This window comes from Macaca fascicularis, chromosome X, assembly GCF_037993035.2.
Source record: "Macaca fascicularis isolate 582-1 chromosome X, T2T-MFA8v1.1".
In the NCBI taxonomy this organism is placed as follows: domain Eukaryota; kingdom Metazoa; phylum Chordata; class Mammalia; order Primates; family Cercopithecidae; genus Macaca; species Macaca fascicularis.
This window is the reverse complement of record NC_088395.1, coordinates 36,252,271-36,279,416: the sequence shown is the minus strand read 5'-3', so window position 1 is coordinate 36,279,416 and position 27,146 is coordinate 36,252,271. Positions and strand designations below refer to the sequence as shown.

The 27,146-nt window shown below is 35.6% G+C and overlaps 1 protein-coding gene across 1 annotated transcript in view; it reads right to left on the bottom strand.

Moving 5' to 3' along the window:
- CFAP47 (cilia and flagella associated protein 47) overlaps positions 1-27,146 on the bottom strand; it is a 429,680-nt gene that overhangs the window by 286,574 nt on the left and 115,960 nt on the right. The window contains exons 27-30 of the mRNA XM_015443631.3: positions 22,543-22,643; positions 16,669-16,815; positions 15,265-15,490; positions 2,317-2,541 (exon numbers count right to left, since the gene is read on the bottom strand). Of these exons, the coding sequence (XP_015299117.3) occupies positions 2,317-2,541; positions 15,265-15,490; positions 16,669-16,815; positions 22,543-22,643 (699 nt within the window). The remainder of the gene's footprint in view (positions 1-2,316; positions 2,542-15,264; positions 15,491-16,668; positions 16,816-22,542; positions 22,644-27,146) is intronic.

The window sequence follows — 27,146 nt, the reverse complement described above, 5'->3', positions numbered from 1 at the left end:
CTTGACCCTCTCATTTGTTACACTCTCCTTCCTGGAATGCAATTTTTTCACCCTTTCTTTTACCACTTTTTATATTTCACAGCATTTTCTTCATTCTTATATAAATGTCCTGCGAAGCAATTTCCACGTCTTATTCCTTATACCACACAAATTCAAAAGGTAAATCTTTGTGAAAAAAAATGTTAAAAAAATAAATATTTAATGAACACTGGCCTCATTCCAAGCTCCCAGTGATCCTGGGTGTTAGAAATTCCAGATGAATGAGATGCAGTTTCTGCCCTTAAGATGCTCACAGATTGTGGGATTCACTGACTCAGGGATAAGTCAGTGGAGTTGAAAGTGATTTACAAAATTCCACATAGCTGTGTTATTTCCTTAACTGATACAACCGTTCTCATTCTCCCACCTAGATTGAGTGGAGAAGGATACAGAGAAAATGCAAAATTGCATCTCCATGTATCTTTAGGTCTTCTACCCAAAGAATCTCTTTACAGAAATTCTGTTATTTGTGATTAACAGTCAAAATTTCACCCCTGCCTATCCATGCCAGATGGCACCTGAGAAAAGGTAGACTCATTGTCAAATAAATACCGTTTTAACTGCAGGTTTTTTTACTTTCATGATTACCTTCTAAAGCCGTGCATCTAATATTTATATTTTTCATTTGATATTTTATATAGAAGGCTTCCTCAAATTGTGTAAGAACTCTCAGAACTAGGATAATCTATGCTGGATTTGGGCTTACATGAGATAGGGAGAGGGACTCCTATATTTGTACATGAAGGTTGGTGACTGCATTTCTGGATACTTGTCCTTTTTTTGCTGTGCCTCCTCTCCACCTGAAATGTCTGTGTCATGTGGGCATATGCTGCTGATGTCTGAGACAGGGATCTTCTGTCTCTGCCCTTAGGCCCGTCAAGGACCCAAGACATCTCCTATAACTGACTCAGCCACTCCCTAGTCCTCATATATTTGTCATTCCTATTGCGGCATCAGGACCAGCCAACTGACACTCTTCTGTGTCTCCAGTCGGGTCCCTCTAACATCCCAACACAGAAACCGCCATGACAAGCTGCCTGGATCTTGATTCAGCCACCTTAAGTGATTTAGAAACCTCTAGCTACCTTATAATCCACAAGGAACCAAGCCAATTTTGCCTTATTACCATGATATTGAGAACCTGAGAAATGAAAGAAAATATTTTGTTAAGTAACATGTCAACGTTTTAATACATAGTATCACTAGGGACTCAAAAATCCTGATTTGGAAACAAAAAACTGAATGTCAAATCTTTAATTTGTATTCCTGCTATAAGAGTATTTTTCTTGCCCTCCATCTCTATTCCCGCTAGGACAGATGAACATCTCTGAGCAACTATGGAGCAGATTCCGTAAACAAAGAAGCAAAAGAGAAAATCACAATAATATATCCAAAAATATATTAACCATATTACATAATTACAAGTAATAAATGCCATTTTAATTGTATAGGAGCATGGAAGAGGGAGTAATAACATGTTCAACTCAATGCTAAATAAATTACTGCCTGTGGATGTGGGATGTTTCAGTGTACAAGGATGTTGCAAGTGCAGGCTAAAGAAACAATGTAAATTCACCAGTATTCTTCTCAGAATGTAAATGTACATTGTTTTTCCATTTCTTGGTGACTTTCCATTTAATTTTTGCAGAGGAACACAGATACTATGATGACAATTATTTTTCCTATATTTTACATCAACCATTTAAAATTCCTTTCGCCTGCCGACTACTTTAATATTAAAAGACTTTACATATGCAGACTAAAAGTCTACAGTACCCATACATTGAGATGATACTAATCATAGTCTAAGAAATAAAGCTTGTTGGTTTCATCCCTTTTTAGCTAAATGGATTTATATATTTGCTGTAGACCAGGATTTTCAAAATGAGGTAATGTATCAGAAATATCAGCATCACCTTGAAACTTGTTATAAATGAAAATTAACTTTGAAAAACTCAGTGGGTAAGGGTCAGTAAACTGTTGTTTTAACAGGCCCTGTCAGTGATTTTGATGCATGATAAAGTATAAGAATGATTGCCTTAGATTAAAAATCCAATATATCATAAAATGCTTATTGGCTATTAAGAATTACATATTTTTCAAAATGTGTGAGATATATATACTTTACCATACATATATATATGTGTGTGTGTGTATATTTATATACATATATATTTGGTTAAGAAGAAAAATAATATCAAATTCTATCTATCTGCTCATTTATCTAACTATCCAAGCCAGAGTTACAGGCTTATACGAGCACATCCAGGCACTTACCTGAGAAAGTCCAGAAGTGAAGAATGTTGCAAATGAAGTTGAATTACCCTTTTTTCATGGTTATCTACGGGTAAAGATTGACTTGAATTAATTCCAGGTGGCATTTTTCCACTCAAATGGAGCAGCACATCATAAATAGTCTTATTAAATTTGGAAAAGTCATTCTGTTTGGAAAACTTTTGAGGTGGCGAGGTTGATGAGTAGAGTCGCATTTTATATACATCCCTATGAGAAAAAGACTTTAAATTAAAAACAGTCTCAAAATGTTATACTATGGGGAAAAAAATGTTCAATTCAATAACTAAATAAAACTCTATTAAAATCAACTAAGTAAGAAAGTCCATAATACACTTCACCAGGCTACCATTTGTTGGTCAAAAAAAGATTTGTTAAATATTATCAGAGATTTCCAGTATCTCATTTAAACACACATAATTATCTAATGCTGTAACTGTCAAATCTGAAGTATTAGATTATGAATAGATTGGATCTTGAGAAATAGAATACAGATTGAATTTAAACCCATCACCTACTAGCTGAGTGAGTGTGGCAAGCTACCTAAACTCACAGAGCTCAATTTTGCACGATATAAATTGGAGATAATAAGGTCTATAATAGTTTCCAAGACAGATTTCAAATGTTTATCACACATGTATATACAAAAATAATGTACACACATTTTCTCAGTATTTGTATTTTAATGCTTAGAAGGGCACATCCTGCACATCGGCTTAATAAGCGGGGATTTTCATTTTAAAGATAAAGCCCACAGATAATATATATTCTTCTGTTCTTTAAATAAGATACTGCAATCTCTAATTCCTAGTAATATTGCACAAGGTTGTGATGCATACTGACTTTTAATGAAGTTAAAAATTACCACTATTCTTGCTGTCTATAATTTATTCAATATCTCACACCACATTGTCTAATTGTTAGCGATGAGAGTAACAGATGTATCACTTGCTTAGATTGACAAATAAAAAGTATCCACAAATAATGGAAAAAAAAAAAAAGTATCCGAGGCCGTTTTGAATGGCAGTTACCCACTTTGGTAGATAGGAAGTTCATACAGAAGAAAATACATTCCACTGGGCAAGAAATAGACTACCACTGCTCAAAACATGGCTCTTCCACTTATTGCATGACATTATAAAAGTTACTTGACTTTTCTGTTCCTTAGTTTCCTCATAAGTAATGGATATGATAGAGCTAGTGTATACTGAAGTCACCAGCAAAGAAACAAATATTTTATGGAGAAAATTAACACCACTATTGGTCAAGATTAATGCAAATGAAAAGGAACAATAAGCAATAAAAATAGACACTCAGGGATCCCAGGTATTATAGTATTATAGTTGTAAGACACAGGGTTTTTTGTTTTGTTTTGTTTTGTTTTTGATACAGCAGTTTTATTGTGCTGGGGGATCCCTCTGCCTCTGGTCAGTTTGGACTCTTCAAAGCCCAAAGGCTGGATTGGCCAAGTCACCCAAACAGCAGAGATGGCAGCCGGCCCCTCCACCCAGGAGTTCCGTCCAAGGTAGGTGCAACATTGCTACCATTTGCTGGCTAGAATTCCAAGCCAGTGGGTCCTTTCCTCTCAGGTGTTGTAGAAGGGGGGTCTGCAGACTGTCGCTACTTCACACCCTGGATTCAGCTCCTCTCCTTGGGATATGTATGGGTGTCTAACCTCCCACTTTGCCAGAGTTTCAGTTACTTTTGCTGGGAGGACTGGAAAGCCAGAGTATCTAAAGCGTCTAGGTCTCCACACATGCTTGAGTGGCTGCTATGCTGAGACCCCACAGAGCTCAGTGAACACACAGGTTTTAAACTAACCATATGTACTATGTTCAAAATTGGCAACTTTGTCATGGAACAATAAACTATATAAAATGTGACTAATGGAGCATTCACAAATAAAAATCTGAATAAATAAAATTAAGAAAGCAATGGATGAGCTTAATAGTAGATTAAATCAAATAAAAACAAAATTACTGCAATGAAATATAGGTCATAGAATAGCATTCATACTGCAACATTTGAGAAAATAAAAATTATCATACCTGCAAGACTAAAGATGCAAAAGAAAGAACAATGATGTTGATAAACATATAGGCAAATATGAAGTGATTAATAACAATAAACACAAATAATACTATTAAACATTATTAAATTATTGTTTAATAACTCCATATTTGCCTATATGTAGTTTAACTATATTCCTTTTGCTCTTACATATATATTAATATCTTAAAGGATTTTGTTGATTTTTCAATTGTGAGAATCCCCTACTTTGGAGATTGAAGATATTCAAAAGGCTCACCCATCACTATCACCAGCAAACATGCAGTAAAATGATTAACAAATAAAACTCTTTTAAAAATAAGAATTGTAGAATATCTCATTATTGTTATACCAGTGTGCAAAAGGAAGAATTCAAACACAACTAGAATGAATTATTATACCCATTTTCATTTTAATACTTAGCTTGAATCTGAAGTCAAGTTTCTATGACTTTGTTGGACACTGTTGACAGTATGAATGGGCAGGATGCCCAGAAATGGAGGTAACACTTCATTTTAATACTATTTAATACTATTAAATTTATCAGTGAGCTTGCCAGCAGCTCAAAGCTGCAAAGAGAACAGCATGCTATGCTATGTATATGTGTATATATACATACATATATAAATATATGTGATATATACATACATATATAAGTGCATATACACACATACATGTGTATACATACATATATGTACACATACATGTATAGATACTTGTATACACGTATGTATACATATATGTATACTATATATGTATGTACGCACATATATATGTGTGTGTGTGTGTGTGTGTGTGTGTGTGTGTCAAATGTTCCTGAATCAAGCTGGGTAAACATCCTGCAAAGAAAGGTGAAATATTTTTAATAAAACATAATTTGGAAATGTGCTTTCTTGAAAATGATGAGTTTTAAACTGACTCTCTACTGCCAAATACAAGAGTTGGTGAATATGATTAATGAAATTAGAAATACATAACAATATTAATATAATCCTAAGTAAATTTTTTAATAATAGCTAAGATTTACTGAAGACTTACTAGGTCCTAAAGTCTGCTCTGACATGCATTAAATATATTATCTCATAAATGTTACAGAGACTGTATTGGTTAGGTATACCATTATCTCCTTTTTTACAGATGAGAAAATGGAGGCATAGAGGAAATATTTTCCTCATTTCAGATCCTCTTGTTATGAAAGATAAAACATTCTACTGGATGCATTTGATTTTCTATAAGAGTCTACGTATTATACTAAATGAGAGGGTCTGGGATGGAATAGTTAGCTTTGGAACAAGCTTTCCTTAAACTTCCCCTTAAGCTTCCTGACTGGTATTCTAGGATGTGTTATTTGTAGGTGGCAACTGCAGGAAGCTTCATGCTAGAGTGGAATCCTGGAATAGCACCTATATGTACTGCAATTACTTCTCTCAGAATAAGTGGGACTTCCAGTACAGTTCAAATGACTCTATGATTAGTTGCTTAGAGATCTTCCCAGTGGTGTTTACAGAAAATGTTATTCCCACAATTCACCCAGCTTGAAAAGAATAGACTGTAATATTTACTATATTTTCTGTGATTATCTCTGAAACATAAACTGTGTTTTCTTGTCTATTTCAAGGGCTACTTCTATCTTCTGCTGATTTGGGGAAGAGCTAAAAAGAAATAATACCTAAGGGCTTCTAGGAACTGAAAAAAGACTGGTGCCCAAGTCATTAATTATAAAGGAAGTGCAAATTAAAATCCCAATGAGATATTATCTCACGGCTGTTAGATTGACTTATAAAAAATATGAACAATAACAAGTGTTGGAGAAGATGTGGAGAAAAGGCAATGCTTGCACACTTCTGGTAGGAAGGTAAATTAGTACAGCTGTATAGAAAACATTATGGAGGTTCCTCAAAAAATTAAAAATAAAACTAGGTGGCCGGGCGCAGTGGCTCATGCCTGTAATCCCAGCACTTTGGGAGGCTGAGGCGGGCGGATCACGAGGTCAGGAGATCGAGACCATCCTGGCAAACACGGTGAAACCTCATCTCTACTGAAAATACAAACAAAATTAGCCGGGCGTGGTGGCGGGCGCCTGTAGTCCCAGCTTCTAGGGAGGCTGACGCAGGAGAATGGCGTTAACCCGGGAGGTGGCGGAGCTTGCAGTGAGCGGAGATCGTGCCACTGCACTCCAGCCAGGGCGACAGAACGAGACTCCATCTCAAAAAAAAAAAAATAAACAAATAAATAAAACTAGGGTTTTCTAAGCATAAAATCATATCATCAGTGAAGACAGAAAGTAAGACTTCTTTCCTTATTTGGATGCCTTTTGTTTCTTTCTCCTGTCTGCTTGCTCTGAAAAGGACTTCCCATACTATTTTGAATAGGAGTGGTCAGAGTGGGCATCCATGTTTTGTTCTAGTACTCAAGGGAAATGGTTCCAGCTTATGCCCATTCAGTATGATGTTGGCTGTCATAGATGGCTCTTGTTATTTTGAGGTATGTTCCTTTGCTGGTGACTCTGTTGAGATTTTTTATCATGAAGGGATGTTGGATATCATTGAAGGCTTTTATCACATCTATTGAGATGATTACACAGTTTTTGTTTTTAATTCCTTATGTGCGGTGAATCACATTGATTAATTAGTGTGTGTTGAATCAAACTTGCATCCCAGGGATGAAGCCTACTTGATCATGGTGAATTAGCATTTTGATGTGCTACTGGATTCAGTTTTCTAATATTTTATTGAGGATTTTTACATCTATGTTCATCAGGAATGTTGCCCTATGGTTTTCTTTGTTCATTGTGTCTGCCAGGTTTTGGTATCACAGTGATGCTGGCTTCCAAGAGTATGTTAGGGAGGAGTCCTTCCTCCTTGATTATTTGGAATAGAATCAGTATAATTGTTAACAGCTCTTCTTTGTATATCTGGTAGAATTTGGCTGTAAATTCTTTTGGTCCATGGCTTTTGTTAGTAGGTTTTTTATTACTGATTTAATTTTAGAAATCAATATTGATCTGTTCAGGGATTCAATTTCTTCCTGATTCAATCTTGAGAGGTTGTGTGCTTTCAGGAATTTATCCACATTCTCTAAATTTTCTAGTTCGTGTGCACAGAAGTGTGAATAAACATCTCTTAGGATCCTTTGTATTTCTGTGGGATCAGTTGTAATGCTACATTTAGTGATTTTGATTGTGCTTATTTGTATATTCTCTCTTTATTAGTCTAGCTAGTAGTCTATCAATCTTGTTTATCTTTTCAAAAAAACAAGTTTTGGTTTTGTTGATTCTTTGCATATATTTTTGAGTTTCAAATTCATTCAGTTCTGCTCTTATTTTAGTAATATATTTTATTCTGCTAGCTTTTGGGCTAGTTTTCCTAGTTTTTCTTTTTTTTAAATTATACTTTAAGTTCTACGGTGCATGTGCACAATGTTCAGGTTTACTACATATGTATACATGTGCTGTGTTGGTTTGCTGCACCCATTAACTCATCATTTACATTAGGTATTTCTCCTGATGCTATCACTCCCCCATACCTCCACCCCACAACAGGCCACAGTGTGTGATGTTGCCCATCCTGTGTCCAAGTGTTCTCATTGTTCAATTCCCACCTATGAGTGAGAACATGCAGTGTTTGGTTTTCTGTCCTTGTGATAGCTTGCTCAGAATGATGGTTTCTAGTTTCATTCATGTCGCTACAAAGGACATGAACTCATCCTTTTTTTATGGCTGCATAATATTCCATGGTGTGTATGTGCCACATTTTCTTAATCCAGTCTATCACTGATGGACATTTGGGTTGGTTCCAGTTCTTTGCTATTGTGAATAGTGCTGAAGTAAACATACGTGTGCATGTGTCTTTATAGTAGCATGATTTATAATTCTTTGGGTATATACCCAGGAATGGGATCGCTGGGTCAAATGGTATTTCTAGTTCTAGATCCTTGAGGAATCGCCACACTGTCTTCCACAACGGTGGAACTAGTTTACAGTCCCACCAACAGTGTACAAGTGTTCCTATTTCTCCACATCCTCTCCAGCACCTGCTGTTTCTTGACTTTTTAATGATCGCCATTCTAACTGGTGTAAGATGGTATCTCATTGTGGTTTTGATTTGCATTTCTCTGATGACCAGTGATGATGATCATTTTTTCATGTGTCTGTTGGCTCTATAAAAGTCTTCTTTCGAAAGGTGTCTGTTCACATACTTTGCCCACTTTTTGATGGGGTTGTTTGATTTTTTCTTGTAAATTTGTTTAAGTTCTTTGTAGATTCTGGATATTAGTCCTTTGTCAGAGAGGTAGATTGCAAAAATTTTCTCCCATTCTGTAGGTTGCCTGTTCACTCTGATGGTAGTTTCTTTTGCTGTGCAGAAGCTCTTTAGTTTAATTAGATCCCATTTGTTTATTTTGGCTTCTGTTGCCATTGCTTTTGGTGTTTTAGTCATGAAGTCCTTGCCCATGCCTATGTCCTGAATGGTATTGCCTAGGTTTTCTTCTAGGGTTTCTATGGTTTTAGGTCTAACATTTAAGTCTTTAATCCATCTTGAATTAATTTTTGTATAAGGTGTAAGGAAGGGATCCAGTTTCAGCTTTCTACATATGGCTAGTCAGCTTTCCCAGCACCATTGTTGCTTTGATGATTTGACAGAAGAAGTAGGCTTCAGAAAGTCAGTAATAACAAACTTCTCCAAGCTAAAAGAGGAAGTTTGAACCCATCGCAAGGAAGCTAAAAACCTTGAACAAAAGATTAGTCAAATTGCTAACTAGAATCAACAGCGTAGAGAAGACCTTAAAAAGCCAGATGGAGCTAAAAACCATGGCACGAGAACTATGTGATGCATGCACAAGCTTCAGTAGCCAACTCGATTAAGTGGAAGAAACGGTATCAGTGACTGAAGATCAAATGAATGAAATGAAGCAAGAAGAGAAGTTTAGAGAAAAAAGAGTAAAAAGAAATGAACAAAGCCTCCAAGAAATATGAGACTATGTGAAAAGATCAAATCTACATCTGATTGGTGTACCTGAAAGTGGCAGGGAGAATGGAACCAACCTGGAAAACACTCTTCAGGATATTATCCAGGAGAACTTCCCCAACCTAGCAAGGCAGACTAACATTCAAATTCAGAAAATACAGAGAACACCACAAAGATACTACTCGAGAAGAGCAACCCCAAGACACATAATTGTCAGATTCACCAAGGTTGAAATGAAGGAAAAAATGCTAAGGGCAGCCAGAGAGAAAGGTCAGGTTACCCACAAAGGGAAGTCCATCAGACTAACAGCAGACCTCTTGGAAGAAACCCTACAAGCCAGAAGAGACTGGGGGCCAATATTCAATATTCTTAAAGAAAAGAATTTTCAACCCAGAATTTCATATCCAGCCAAACTAAGCTTTAGAAATGAAGGAGAAATAAAATCCTTTACAGACAAGCAAATCCTGAGAGATTTTGTCACCACCAGGCCTGCCTGACAAGAGCTCATGAAGGAAGCACTAAACATGGAAAGGAACAACTGGCACCAGCCACTGCAAAAACATGCCAAATTGTAAAGACTATCAACGCTAGGAAGAAACTGCATCAACTAACAGCCAAAATAACCAGGTAACATCATAATGACAGAATCAAATTCACACATAACAATATTAACCTTAAATGTAAATGGGCTAAATGCCCCAATTAAAAGACACAGACTGGCAAATTGGATAAAGAGTCAAGATCCATCAGTGTGCTGTATTCAGGAGACCCATCTCATGTGCAGAGGCACACATAGGCTCAAAATAAAGGGATGGAGGAAGACCTACCAAGCAAATGGAAAGCAAAAAAAAAAGCAGGGGTTGCACTCCTAGTCTCTGATAAAACAGACTTTAAACCAAGAAATATGAGAAGAGACAAAGAAGGTCGTTACATAATGGTAAAGGGATCAATTCGATAAGAAGAGCTAACTATCCTAAATATATATGTACTCAATATAGGAGCACCCAGATTCATAAAGCAAATCCTTAGAGACCTAAAAAGAGACTTAGACACCCACATAATAACAATGGGAGACTTTAACACCCCACTGTCAATATTAGACAGATCAACGAGACAGAAGGTTAACAAGGATATCCAGGAATTGAACTTGGCTCTGCACCAAGCAGACCTAATAGACATCTACAGAACTCTCCACCTCAAATAAACAGAATATACATTCTTCTCAGCACCACATCGCACTTATTCCAAAATTGACCACATAGTTGGAAGTAAAGCACTCCTCAGCAAATGTAGTTTTTCTAGTGCCTCAATGTATGAAGTTTAATTTGAGATTTTTTTTGTTTTTGAGACCAAGTCTTGCCCTGTCATTCAGGCTGGAGTGCAGTGGCATGACCTCAGCTCACTGCAACCTCCGCCTTATGGGTTCAATAAATTCTCCTGCCTCAGCCTCCCTAGTAGCTGAAACTACAGGAGTGTGCCACCATGCTTGACTAATTGTTTTGTATTTTTGTAGAAACGGGGTTTCACCATGTTGGCCAGACTTGTCTTGAACTCCTGACCTCTGGCAACATGCCCACCTCAGCCTCCCAAAGTGCTGGAATTCCAGGCATGAGCCATCACACCCAGCAATTTGGAATCTTTCTAACTTTTTGAGTTAGGTGTTTAGCATTATAAACTTTCCTCTTAACAATGTTTTTGCTGCATCCCAGAGATTTCCTGTAACTAATAAATGACTTCAGTAAAGTTTCAAGATACAAAATCAATGTATGAAAATTGGTAGCATTTCTATTCACCAATAATGTTCATACTGAGAGCCAAATCAAGAAGGCAGTCTTATTTACAACAGCCACAGAGAAATAAAATACCTAAGAATACATCTGACCAAGAGGTGAAAGATCTATACAAGGAGATCTATAAAACATTGCTGAAAGAAATCATAGATGACACAAACAAATGGAAAAACATTTTATGTTCATTGGTTGGAAGAATCAATATCGTTAAAATGGACTTACTGCCCAAAGCAATCTATAGATTCAATGTTATTTCTACCAAATTACCAATGCTATTTTTCAAAGAATTATTAAAAAAAAACTTTTCTAAAATTCGTATGTGAGCAAAAATAAATCCAAATGACTTAATGAATCCTGAGCAAAAAAAAAAAAAAAGGTGGAGGCGTTGTATTACCTGACTTCAAACTGTACTATAAGGCTACAGGAACCAAAATTGGATGGTACTGGTACAAAAACAGACACAAAGACCAACAGAACAGAACAAGAATCCAGAAATAAAGCTGTATGACTATAGCCATCTAATCTTCAACACAGTCAACAAAAATAAGCAATAGAGAAAGATTCCGTATTCAATAAATGATACTATGATACTTGGCTAGTCATTTGCAGATGATTAAAAGTAGACCACTAACTTTCACCATATACAAAAATTAACTCAAGATGGATTAAACATTTAAATATAAAGTCCCAATCTATAAGAATTCTAGAGGAAAACCTAGGAATCACCATTCTGGACATTGGCCTTGGGAAAGAATTTACGTCTAAGTCCTCAAAATCAATTGCAACAAAAAGAAAAAAGTGACTAGTGGGACCAGTTAAACTAAAGGGCTTCTACACAGCAAAGGAAACTATTAACAGAGTAAACAAACAAGCTATAGAATGGGAGCAAATATTTGCAAACTGTGCATCTGACAAAGGTCTAATATCCATAATCTATAAGGAACTGAAACAGTTCAAAAGCAAAACACAACCCCATTAAAAAGTGGGCAAATAACATAAACAGATGCTTTTGAAAAGGAGATCTATAACTGGCCAACAGACATATGAAAAAGTGCTCAACATTACTAAACATCAGAGAAATGCAAATCAACATCACAGTGAGATACCATTTCACACCAGTCAGAATGACTATTACTAAAAAGGCAAAAACAAGAGATGTTTGTGAGGCTGCAGAGAAAAGTGAATGTTTAAATACTATTGGTGCAGCACACCCACATGGCACAAGTATACATATGTAACAAACCTGCACGTTGTGCACACGTACCCTAGAACTTAAAGTATAATAAAAAAATAAAAATAATAAATAAATACTATTGGTGGGAATGCAAGTAAGATCAGCTACTGTGGAAAGCAGTTTGGAGATTTCTCAAAGAACTGGAAACAGAAATACCATTCAACCCAGCAATCCCATGGTGGGGTACTATCCAACAGAAGATAAATCATTCTACCAAAAAGCCATATGCATTTCTATATTCATCACAGCATTATTCGCAATAGCAAAGACATAGAATCAACCTAGTTCCCCATCAATGGTGGATTGGATAAAGAAAATGTGGTACATATACACCATAGAATACTATGAAACCATAAAAAAGAATGAAATCATGTCATTTGCAGCAACATGGATGCAGCTGGACCATTATCTTAAGTGAATAAACACAGGAACAAAAAAACCAAACACCGCATGCTCTCTCTTGTGGGACCTAAATATTGGCTACTCATGAACAAAAAGATGGTCACAAAAGGCACTCAGGACTAATAGAAGGAGACATGAGGGAATGCAACAAGTGTCAAAAAACTAACTGTTGTGTACTGTGCTCTTTATTTGGGTGATAGGATTATTTGTATTCCAAACTTCAGCATCATACAATATATGCATGTATATTACACATGGACCCCTGAATCTAAAATAAAAGTTGAAATTATTAAAAAATAACAAGAGACCAGGTGCGGTGGCTCATGCCTGTAATCCCAGCACTTTGGGAGGCCCAGGCAAGTGGATCACGAGGTCAAGAGTTCTAGATCAGCCTGGCCAACATAGTGAAACCCTGTCTCTATGAAAAATGCAAAGATTAGCCGGGCATGGTGGCATGCACCTGTAGTCTTAGCTACTTGGGAGACTGAGGCAGAAGAATTGCTTGAGCCTGGGAGGCAGAGGTTGCAGTGAGCTGAGATTGCGCCACTACACTCCAGCCTGGGTGACAGAGAGAGACTCTGTCTCAAAAAATAAAATAAAATAAAAACAAATAAAAATAACAAAATAATAAATATAAATTTAAAATTAAAACATTAAAATAAAGCTACCACATAATCCACCTATCCCAATACTGGGTATCTAAAGTAAATGAAATCAGTATATTGAAAAGATATAATCACTCCCAGGTTTATTACAGCATTATTCACAATAGCCAAGATATGGAATCAACCTAAGTGTCAATCAACAGATGAAAGGATAAAGAAAATGAAACACTCCTCAGCCTTAAAAAGAGTGAAATCCAGTAATTTTTGACAACATGGATGAACCTGAAGGACATTATGCTAAGTGAAATAAGCCAGGCATTGAAAGATGAATGTTACATGATCTCACTCATGCATTTTATCTAAAAAAGTTGAATTCATTGAAGCTGAGAGTGAAATGGTGGTTATCAGAGGCTAAAGGTTCAGGGACCCAAGAGATGTTGGTCAAATTATACAAGGTTGCAATTATACAAGAGAAATAAATGATAAATACTTAAGATGACGAATATGTTAATTATCTTGATTTAATTATTCCACACCATACATATATATACCATATTAATGCTGTGTACCCTATAATTATATATGATTGCAATTTGTTCAAAAAATTGATAAAATCCCATAAGTCATCTAATTCATTAACTAGATCCCAAAATATGTTTATGAAGAAGAGTTCTTGTAAAAGACAAAATATAACTTAATAAAATTTTCATAGTCTTATAAAAAAGAAAAGACTAAGAATTAATCAATAAATAGGAAATCCCCTCAAATAATTCCTTTGTCTTCTGCTATTCTGCTTGTATATATCTTAGAAATCAACAGATGAACTGGACCTTATTTTCCTTATTGCTGTGAAGTGGTGTTTCTAAAGAGTGAAATTATCCAAGGTCCACATCAACAAAGAGCATGTCTGACAATCTCTATCTTCAGGTTCAAGAAAGAAGATGCACAAACATTTCAAAAAATGTTTCAATAACAAATGATTTTATGATGAAAACTATAAATTTTCAGGGTAGCTATTGCATTAATTTTCTCACAGCAGGGACAAAGATGAAATATTAGCCAAATCATTCTATGAAGCTAGATTTGTCCTATTAATTTAAAAACCTGAAAAAGGTAACATATAGGAAAACTGTAGCCTTAGTTTTACCTAGGTCCCTCGACTATAGAGCAGAAATTCTATAAATAGCCCATAGTCCACTATAGGTATGAGTACTGTACTCCCCACCATGGTTGCAGCAAGTTAACTCATTGCTGAGAAAGCAGGTGGAAAAGCTGTGAGAGCATATCACACCAACAACATTATAACAAGTAACAGGCCTAAACTCCTGTTTAAATTAACACATAATTAAGTCACTTGATATAACCGAAACAGTTGAACTATTTTAGACATACTGAGTAATAACACAACACATGAAAGAAGGGAAGTAAATGCACTGTAAAAGAGGAAATCATGTCAAAGAAAAGTGAGCCCTCATTGTTCATTAATACCATTACCTGTCTACTTGGCTATAATCTCGATCGAGGGCTAATAGTTTATGTACACAGCAATGTGTAATTTATAAAATTTATAACTTTAAAAGGCTTTCCTACTCATAGGATAACCTTCCTCATATCACAGATGAGGAAGGTGAGGTTCAGAGAATTTCAGTGCTTACCTAAAATTATCAGATATTTAAAAGAAATTAAAGATGACATTATACTAAAAAATTTGTGTTTGCATCATTTTGCTCTTCTTGCAATAACAACAATAAATTATGAGATGCTTCATAATATATCAGTCCAGAATAAATTATTTCATATTGTATTTCACTTAATATAATCGCAATCAATAGATTGTATTTTATGATGCGATACAAAGCAAGGAATTTAGAGAAACACGTGACTCTCACCTTCTTATAGTCTCTGGAATAGAAAAAGAATGGGGTCCTTCAGGCCAGCCAAAGAGACTGAACCAGGTGTGTGCTGCATTTACAACCTTCTCAAAAAAGCAGTGTGCCTTTGTTCCTTCTTCAAGAGAAAGGAATTGTTCATAGTTTTCCTTTTCCATAGATCCATTATCTTCCTTTGATGTTTCACTTTCATCCAAGTGCAAATGTTCAGGCAGTACTTCCACTCCTAAAATTCAAATTAGTTTGTTAAAAAAAAAAAAGGGGGCTACTTGACCAGGAGTAAAATATTCTGTCAGTTATTGTCATTTGTATGCAGACTAATAGAACCCATTCTACCAATTATTCTATGCTCTCAAAGAAATTCTGAGTCAATTTACTGTATCTTAAAATAAACAATGAAAATACATTTACTTTGAAGTACCTAAGAGAAACGTTTTAACAATAGGTGGATTTCAATAAATAAAAGTTACATTTTCTTCTTGCCATAATGGTAGGTGAAAATATTCCCTGAAGTGGAATCTTCCATTTTTTATTACATTAGCAAAATGTATTGACGATCTTCAGCATTATGTAGTAGAAAAAATTTAATCTCATCTGAATAAATTACACAAACACAATATTGCTTTAGATCCCAAATGACTTTCTATCCAAATCAAGTACTTTAATAAAATAAAGCATTTACAAGTTAAAGTAATTTTCAAGAATATAAAATGATTTCATCTTTTTTTTCCAAAAATATCTGGCTATATAATGGCACAATCACATACTCACTAAAAACCTCATATTATTTAATTTGGTTTGGTCCATTCAATAAAAAGAAAAAAATGTTCAATATTACCTACATCCAGAGAATAAACATTTGAACAGTTAATTGCAAATAATAGTAGGAAACTCACATATTTATCTGTGCTGACCTCTTTCTAAGACAGGAAACCTTGGCTACAGTTAGTTAAATAATGAAGAGACAAGTCTTTAGTTCCGCAGTTCCCAAACTGTGCACAGAGAGTGCTTGGGATGTCACAGTAAATTTACAGAGGCTCCACAAGTATTAACATTTTTGTTAAATATTACAGCAATATCTATTAGACAGCACGTAAGTTACTAGTCTTACATTTTTGTCCCAATGCATTTAATAAATTGAACTATGTGGTACATTTTGGCATTTGGAAAAGTGAATACTGAAACAGTAAGAGTGCCATGAACCAAGAACATTAAAGAATCTCTACTACTGACCCTTGAAGACAACTCTCCACACAGATGATCCATTTAAAATTAATGATGAATTCCCAATTTTCTTCATTAATTTCTTGTTACTTGTAAAAACCTAACTTTTAAATTAAAAGATATTAAGCAGATCATGTCATGGACTAATTTTGGAAAGTACACTATATATTTGCTACATACCAATAAATAACTTTCCCTTTGCAGGTTCAGCATCATTGAATTTGCTAGTGGTGTGTGTCTTTTTAATGGAAGCAGGACGGGGTGATTTAGCATCCCGGCAGGGAGGCAAAACACCGTCTCCAGTCTTGCTAAGATATTCATCCTTATCTACAAATGACACATTGGATCACAGTAAGCAAAATATGCATTCATGTATTTCCTTATACCATTATTTAACCTGAGTTTATCTATTATCTATTGATGTATCTATCTATGTATCCATCTATCTATGACAAAGTAAAAAAAAAGTCTAAACACCCACTGTACATCAGATAAGATGTCAAATAGGAAAAAGATAACATAAAAGTTGATACAATTTTCTAAACTAAATGAATTTTTTTGGTAAGGCAATTGTTATGGTACATCGAAGTTATTAGAGAATGAACAATGTTCAACTTTAGCGTAAAGAAGAATATGAAAACATTTTAAATGTTTCTACATCCAAATAAATGAAATTATTACAGATACTGTTCAAAATAAGATATAGGAAAAGAGTCACCAGAAAAAGTAATTTCTTCCCTAGTTAACTCTCTGTAATATCACAGCTTGGTTATAAACTAATATCATTTTTGTACAGATTTCAATCTTGATTTCAGTTACAGTTGCTACACATATATTAGGGTCTGCCACAGTGTAAATTTGAATCCAACCAAAGGCAGTGCTGACCAGGTGTGACCTACGGCCAAGCCTCAAAATACATATGCAATTTACATATATTCAAAGTCTTAATGCAGGACAGGTGGGCCCCAGAGTGGACCTTAGCCTGCAAGGGTTCTTGGCTTTGCCCAGGAAAGAATTCAAGGGCAAGCCAGAGGTAGAAGTAAACAGCTTAATTGAAGAGGCAGTGTTACATCTCCAGCAGTATTACAGTTCCATGACTGCCCCTGAAAAGCAGGGCGACCCCTAGGCAGAGGGTAGCAGCTCAGGGCAGTTTTGCAGTCATATTTATTCCCATTTTTAATTGCATGCAGATTAAGGGGCAGTTTATGCAGAAATTTCTAGGGAAAGGGTAGTAGTCCTTGGGTCATTGTCATGTAAAGGGGCGGTAACTCCCAAATGTTGCCATGGCAATGGTAAGTTGACATGGCACACTGGTAGGCATGTCTGATTGAAAGCTGATTTTGCAGCCAGGTGAGGTGGCTCACGCCTATAATCCCAGCACTTTGGGAGGTCAAGGTGGGGGGATCGCCCGAGGTCAGGAGTTAAGACCAGCCTGGCCAACATGGTGAAACCCCATCTCTAGTAAAAATACAAAAATTAGCCAGGTGTGGTGGCGCATGTCTATAGTCCCAGCTACTCGGAAGGCTGAGGCATGAGAATCTATTGAACCCAGGAGGCGGAGGCTGCAGTGAGCCGAGATTGTGCCACTGCACTCCAGCTCGGGAGACAGAGGGAGACCCTGTTTCCAAAAAAAAAAAAAAGGAAAAGGAAAAGAAAGCTGATTTTGCCCGCACTCTGTTTTAGCTAGTCCTCTAAATGGTCCACGTCCAAGCCCCTCCCTGGTGTCAAGTCCCAGCTCCTCACTCAGTCTAATTCTGTCAAAAAAGCATAGACTCTGCAGTTGGAAAAATCTGACTTGAAAACTTGGCACCCCTATTCCTACTCACAGTTAAACTGTGAGTATGTGATACAAATTATTTAAAACGTGTATTTATCCATAAAATGAGACCAAAGGTTCTGAGATCATGAGTTTGTTGTGAAGATTACTTTAAAGGCAATAACAAATACAAATGAGCTATTATATACTAAGTTTCTTCCCTCTTTCATAACAGAGTCATTTAGAATTTGCTTGAGACTCTGTAGTCAATAGGTGTGCGTTATTTCCAGAATGCTACACCACTATAGACTTCATAGAAGTGAGCCTTAGAGAACTCGATGATAAGATTATCTGTGGTAGATGCATTAGGCTAAATGTTTTTAACTTACCATTAAATGATAAAAAGTTCCTAGTGGAACGCAAAGCCACATCTATACCCTTTCAACTAAACTCAATAATTCACTTTTTAAAAGAATTTTCAGATGAGCTATACTAAAATAATCATACTGCTTTACTTTTGGACACATTCGATGTATTTTAAGATTTTACCTTTATTGATCACATCATACCCTAGCACACACTACCAAAGTGTGTGGGATCTGAGGCCTCAAATTTCATTAGAATTCCCCAGGATAAGCTGCTCACTCTCTCTACATATTCAGATTTTTAATTCGTAAAGCGAGATATATAAGGGCATCTAACTCAGAACTTCTAGGAGGACTAATTTAAAGGACAAATAGAAGGCACTTAGCAGAACACCATATACCTGGGAAGCATTAAATATATATTAGAAATTATTACTATACATATTACTAAAGATATTTCAGGATATTTAAGAATTATAATTTCTTTCTTTTGAAATATTTCCCCAAATGGATGCATTATTTTAACATATAGACTTTATGCTTAATAATCTAACAAAAATGTTTTATTTATTTATTTATTTTAAAGAGATAACAATATTATTTATTGCCCAGTAATTAATAATTATTTTCTGGAAGTAAATTATAAAGCATACAAAAGTGATAAAGCAATCACAACCACAGTGATAATAGCAAATAATAATGAAGTAATATTAATAACAATAATTTCCATGTATTTGCAGTCTATGGTTCCTCACAAAAGCCCTTTTAAATACATAAAACAGATATTATCAGTATTCTGTTACTGTTCTGTCATGGACGTTTTGCTTAATAAAAGATGGTAAATTTGAAAATTTGAGAATAAAAGATAAAATCATATGGCATAATAGTGTGGTTAGAACACAAATGAGAATTGCCATCCAGTTTGTGTGACTCTTCATAACTATTATGCTGTATAATCTGAAATCCTCCCCCCTTGAAGTACAGTAGAATATAAAAATATTATGTCGATATTAGTCAAAAAATCTTTTTTTTTTTTTTTTTAATTGAGAAGGAGTTCCACTCTGTCGCCAGGCTTGAGTGCAGTGGCGTGATCTTGGCTCACTGCAACCTCCGCCTCCTGGGTTCAAGCAATTCTCCTGCCTCAGCCTCCCGAGTAGCTGGGATTACAGGCACGTACCACCATGCCCAGCTAATTTTTGTATTTTTAGTAGAGATGGGGTTTCACCATGTTGGCCAGGATGGTCTCAATCTCTTGACCTCGTGATCTGCCTGCTTCAGCCTCAAAAAGTGCTGGGATTACAAGCGTGAGCCACTGTGCCCGGCCAAAAAAAAAAAAATCTTTAAATTTTGACAATGTGTGTTAAAATTTTGAGATATCTATCTCTTCCTATATAGCTCCACTTTGCCAACTGCATTATTCCATAAATTGCTTTAAAATAATTTTTTGGTGTTCAGAATATGCTATTTCACATGTAACCCATTCTTTTATGAAAATATATAGCTAAAAGATGCCTCCCTGATGGTTTATAATTCAAGTAATCCATTTTACAATACTGAAAAAATACCTTTTATCTGCTAGACACTGTGTGAGGCACTATGGGCACAAGGGTGAAAAAGAGAGAGGTGATTCCTACTCTCACAGACTTTATAGGTAGCAACATTTAGAAAAAGACATTGATAATAGGCAGGTTAAGTCAAAATGTAGTAAGGGTCATGACAGAAGAATTGCACAGAGCTATGAGGATACACCAGAGAAACACATAATTTTTATATGCAGAGGCAGGGATCTTCCATAACTGTGTACGGTGTCGGGGGTAAAATGCTTCAGTCACAAGAAAGAATATCAGTAAAAATCAAGATGCTCAAAGAACTTGCAGAAGTTTAACGTGGCTTGAGTATAAAGGGAAAAATGTCCAGAAATGAAAACTAAGCCACTTGCTAATGTGTGGTCTTGTAGGCTTCATCCACCTAGCAACGACATTCTATGGAAAGATTTTATACCTGGGAATTAAAGAAATGAATTTTCAGTTTGTAAATGGCGTGAGGGTAGGATTGTGAAAGGGGAGACCATTGTAGGAGGAAGGAGAACGGTTTAGAAATTCCTGCAACAATCCTGGAAAGGTTTTATGGCAGCTTGAATATTTGTAGTGGCAGTGGAGAGGGAGAAAAGTGAATGGATTTCATAAATATTTAGGCAACAAAAGGGACAGGAATTGGTGGACTGGAAGTGGAGTGTGAGAGAGAAGACATTGCCAATGATGGCACTCAGGTTTCCGGATTTGGCACCTGTATGGACTACAGGCACAAACACAGAGATGGGGTATATAGAGAACAAAATTTCAGAGAGAGGACTTCAGTTTGGGATATGTTGTTTTGGGGGTGCCTATGGGAATGAATGATATCCAGAAGGCAGTTGGATCTGAATTCCTGAATCTCTGAGAGGAAACAAGGCTAGAGATATAGCCCACGGATTATAGCTGAAGTCATGAAAGGAAGAAGAGAGGGGTCAGAACTCCTACTGACACAAATAATTTAAAAGTACAGATAGAGGAAGAGGAATCTATGAAAGATGCTCAGAAGGAACAGTCGGAAAGGTTAAAGGAGACCAAAAGAAGTATGGTATGTGGAAACCCAGAGAAAGTTTGAAGATGGAGAAAGAGAACAGTCAACAGTCTTAGCTGTGCTCAGTAGTTTAGTAACGGCAGCATAATGGATAAATTCTTCTTCCTCACCCCTGAATTTTTTTTTCCTGTTAAAGGCAGCAGAAGTATTCTAATTGTTTAATTTCCTCTGCTACTTTTCTCCTTCTCCCTGGGAAGTTGAGTGATTTATCTTACTGTCAGATTTGGAAAGAATTAATAAGGAATGCATGGCCTGCAGCTACCCTTTTTGCTCTTTGGGAATGAGCCTGCTGGCCACTGAGAAAATATAGTCTCCTTTCTCCTCTCTGCTGTCTTCCCAGATGCTCATTCAAAGCAGCTAAGAGGAAGACAGAAAGGAAAAGATAAGCAAGGTTACTTAATTCAGAAAGGTACCTGGGTAAAGGGATTCAGACAAAGGAATGGGTTAAGGCAAGAGAGAGTCCTGGCTCCCAGCTTTGTGACCAGTAAAGAGTCACGATACATGCTTGTGACTTGCTTGTCAAAATCCAGTTCCTATCCAAGAAAGTATTTGGAAGTTCAGAGTGGTACTGCTTAATGGCCTCTATTTCTTCTGAATAGTAAGAAAAAAGAGTCATCCCCTGAAATTAAGGTAGAATAAGACTAAATATGTTTCATCAGAGTTGTAAATATTTGAAGAAATCAGTGAAGAATATGAGAAAATTGGTTAAAAACAAACAAAAGACCTCTAATTCAGCACTGAAAGTTAAGACCTTGACGATCTACACAGATGGGATTTTTTTTTTTGTTACCCACTCTTCCTCCTTTCTGTAATGTAATCCCCTGTATCTTGCCTTTCATATTTCTCCCTGCTCACTGGCTTGTTTAGTATTCTTAGCTTCTCTCACAATTTTCCCCGCAGCAATTCCAGGCTGGTCTAATGACCATACTCTGTTCCACTTTAATTCATCATACATTCCAAGAATTGTTCCCTTTCTAAATCACTGATACTCAAAAAATGACAGAAGGTTCCCACTACTACAGAATAACAGGCATAGCATTATGGTCCTGTACCTACATTCACTGCCTTACACCTCCTGTCACACCTGCATGTTTTTGCTATATTGTCTTTTGCCCAAATCATTCTATTCAAACTAGATCGTCAACTTTTGGAATTAAGAGACATACAGATTCTACTCTCAATGACAAGCACAGCTCCTACCAGAGGCAGCAGTTTAATACAATTGACAATTTTAAATTCACTTTATTTCTAGACATTGGCCAAGAACCCACACAGTGAGAGTTAGAGATAAATAAGTCATACGTAGCTTACCATTCTTTAAAATAATGTTTTGCTTATCCAGATGAATTGCCATATAGGGGTAAATGGTAAGAATGCAGTTTTCTGCTGTTGCAGTAACTGGAAGTGAAAACCTGAAAGTGAAAACATTGCATATCAATACAATAAAAATTTCAGATGCAGTAAATATGATGCATTTAAGTATCCCAGATGTCCTTAATGATGAAGACATGATTTATTCATTTTTTCTTTCTACTTACTTTGTTTTTTTTTAACCATCTACTCAACGTTAATGATTTTTAAAATTTTTACTTTTAAATATTTTAACAGATATCATAAATTTCACTGTCAAGTGTGCTATAGAACACAGACTGTAACTGCACAGGTGCAAAAACGCAGATTCAGGAAAGTTTGGAGTTGAAGGTGTCTCATAGTTAATTTACCCCGTTCTTCTATGGAGTGCCTGACAAATGGTATGTAGCCTTGGATGACACTATTAGGGAGACACTACCAGATGGCATTCACAACACAGAAACAGCCCGTTTTATATCTGGAGAGCTGTAACTTCAGAAGTTCTGTTCCAGAGCAACATAGAACAAAACCTACAACCTGAACCCCATTATCGTTCTTCAAATATTTAAATACAATCATTAATTTTTCTCTAAGGTTTCTCTTCAGATTTCAGAAATTTAGAACATTTGAGGATTCTTTCTACTGCCAAGTCTCCAAATCTCTTATATATCAGTCTCATTTATTTAGATGACCTTTTGTTTTGTGTTTGTCCTTCTTTGTCCTTCAGTCTGAGGACTGAAAGCAATATATTCTGCAAAAGTTATTCAACAAGTACAGAGTACTATTACCTTCAATAACCTGCATACTCTGTTTTATGAAAGCATTGTGAAATTGTCTTATTATATTTACCAGCCACAAAACACTCTTAAACTATATTTGGATTGTCTATCTTATATGACAATTCTATTCTTGTACAACTGATTTTTTTTAATAGAAGGGCTATATTTTATATCTATACCACTTTAATACTGCCTTATTAATTGCTGATCTGCATTATAGTATACCAAGAAAATATCACTACTGTATCAGCCATCTATCATCTACTAGTACTTTATGGTCACTAGCTGAGGTAAAATGCACGTTTTCATGCAAGTAACTATAAGTAAATATAGAATAGGATGAAAGTAAAAAAATGTTCATAGCTGAAATATAATGAGTTATCAAGTAAATCAATGGTAAACATATACTACATGCAATTGAATGATTTCCACCTCAGTTCTACACACAATATTTTCCAGTAAGAAAGAAACTACATTTTTCTCTTTATACATTGATATGTGTTAACATTTTATGTAAAATACACACACTCAACATCATCTTGGTTAACAAACACTAATCTTATCTTTCTTTTCTATGGATCCTAAGCACATGTATCAGATGGCCTTATTCAGGATTACATTTCATATCTATATGTAATTTTTACCATACGATATCATTCTTAAATTTAAATTTCCTTGATAGCATAAATCAGTACTTCTACAAATTGTGCACTTGTGCTAAACATAGTGATCAATCAATATTTCATTAGCCAATTATCTATATTTAATCAATAATTTTAGATTAAATAACATAGTTTACATAGAGACACCATCATCACTACCACATAGAATAAGAAATATTATTTTTTAAATATGACTACAGAAGGAATAAAAGACCACTGTCATAAATTCTATGGATGCTCTGCCTTTATACACATATTCCCTGGGATGTTTCCTGGGGCAGGCCCATAGCCAACACCTGTGGGTGTGGAAGTTTCAAATCTCAGCTCCATCACCCCAATCACAACAAAAACTGTGATGTCATTTCAGTTCTGGAGAAACCTCCAGGATTAGGTTGCTGTTGAGATTTCAATTTAAATGTTTATTTGGAGTGATCAATTCCCTGTTCTACTTCTCTTATCCCTTTATTGTTGTTTGGGTGGGGGGAACATTTCCTTAATGCACAGACCCATGAATCATCATCTAAAAGTAAGCTTGTGGACAAAGTTACCTAAGACAACTACTAAATTAACAAACAAAAGAAACACTATCACTTGAAATATTTCCAAAATGATAAAGAATTAAGGAAAATAATTCTGAAAATAAATTTTATTCCAAGAATGAAGTGGAAATAAATATAATAATGTTTGTTTCTCTTACAAACCCAGTTTGCAGAAGATAACATTTGATTTCAGATGTTCCTCATGGTAAAAAAAAATAGCCAACATGTACAAAACTGACTTGACCAGATTCTTTTCATAGAGCATATAATACAGAAATTAGACAAGTAATATGGCATGGAACTATGGACACTTCACTCATCTATATATATATATATATATATATATATATATATATATTTTTTTTTTTTTTTTTTTTTTTTTTTTTTGAGACTGAGTCTGGCTCTGTCGCCCAGGCTGGAGTGCAGTGGCCGGATCTCAGCTCACTGCAAGCTCCGCCTCCCGGGTTTACGCCATTCTCCTGCCTCAGCCTCCGGAGTAGCTGGGACCACAGGCGCCCTCCACCTCACCCGGCTAGTTTTTTGTATTTTTTAGTAGAGACGGGGTTTCACCGTGTTAGCCAGGATGGTCTCGATCTCCTGACCTTGTGATCCGCCCGTCTCAGCCTCCCAAAGTGCTGGGATTACAGGCTTGAGCCACCGCGCCCGGCCACTCATCTATATTACTGTTAAAAATATATTAAAACAGAAAAAACAGACATACAGTTGGTAGTACCAAGAGCCTACATTTTAATAAAAATATTTCTGGGGAAATAGAGCAATTTGTGTTACTTCATCAGGGAACAATGGTGATATTTATGAATTCCCTATGCCAATGCATACAGACACAAATGGTTACTGACAGATGAATTGTTCTAAAAAATACTCAGTATTACAGTAACAATGAGATGAAAAGGCCCTTCGATATTATGAGTTTCAATTCCATTATAAGATTTAAATAGCTACCTCAGGCATGTGTGATTTAAAATAGTTCTACTGGGTAAAAATCAGAATGAATATTCCTGGTAATAAGAGAGTCGAAGATATGATGTGAATGTTAATGAAAATGTAAATGGGCTTGTACTATTTGTGGCCATGTTTCCTGTTATAAGAAATATTGCGTTTGGTCATTTGGTTGTGGTGGTGTCCACCGGTTGTCTTCATTTCTTTTTATAGCAGCATTAGAAATGTAATTTACATACTCTAAAATTCATATTTTAAAGATGTACAAATCAGTGTTTTTTAAAAATATAATCACAGAGTTGGACAACCATTACCATTATCTAACTTCAGAAAATTTTCATCATCCTTAAATGAAACCCTCTACCGCTTAACAGTCACTCTCTATTTGCAACTCCACCCCACCCCCAGCCCCTGAAAACAACTAATCTGTCTCTACAGATTTTCCTATGCTGGAAATTTCTCTTTTGGAAATTAGTAAGTACTCCGTGGATGAAATGTGGAGACCATGTGTACATCCCTATCCTCACCAGTCTTTCATATTTTGATACTGAATGGTATGATGACCACATACAATTCATTAAATAAGGTGTGAAAAGTCTCACAATTCATCTCTCTGTCATTAGCTAGTGAATAATTAATACTCTAATCACACATCACTAATTCTTTCCACATCATTAGTGAGGCTGAGAGATTTTATGATTGTCTGACCAATTTTTAGGAATAAAACTTTGAAGCTTCATGTTAAATCTCAGTGATAACTGGTCTTGTATAATATTTTAGCACTTTCCACTAGAACACAAAATACTGTGATGGCTTGTCAAACATATGTCAACATCATAAAAAGCATTATGATATATTTATCATCTTTACTAAAGTTCTGCTCCCATCTATACTATTTCAAGGGAGATCTTACATTCTAAAAGCAATCTTATTGAGCATGATTTTAATTCACAGAGAAATTAGCAGAGCAAGAAAGCCTCCACGTTTATAGAAACATGTCTCTCTGGTCTTACTACAGTTATCTGACTAAACTTTTTTCCGCAAAGCAGCTAGAAAAAAAATTATATGTTGGTAACACTGGCAGTGGCTACAAAGGGTTAAAAGAAGAGGTTAATGCTAACATTGCTTTTGATTAATGAACCATATTTCTATATATAGGTTTGAATAAAGTGAACAACAGGTGAAGGAGAGGAAAAGATGTTGGGCTGGTATTTTGAACATGCTTTAAATTGTGAAACCAACGACCACTCCCATCACCATAAAAAACAGGTGCTTACAGCATTCATATAGCATTTAGGTAAAGACTTAAAATGAATGGAATAAATTCAGATGACTGTATTTCCATCAGGGAAATTTATTACACAAAACAAACTTCCTTGAGCAACCATTCTGATGTGTTTATACATACCTATTCACAATTTTTCTCAATTTCAATAACTGTTAGCAAAATATTTCATATGTAACTTTACTCACATGCACAAAAATTCATTGATATGTGTCTTAAATATCTAACACTTGCTATAGCTATTACTTCATGTCAATTAAGTCAGTTGATGGGACAAAGGAATTTTAATTCTGGTGCTCTTGTGTATATTTATAACATACATAGAGCTCATTGACTATGA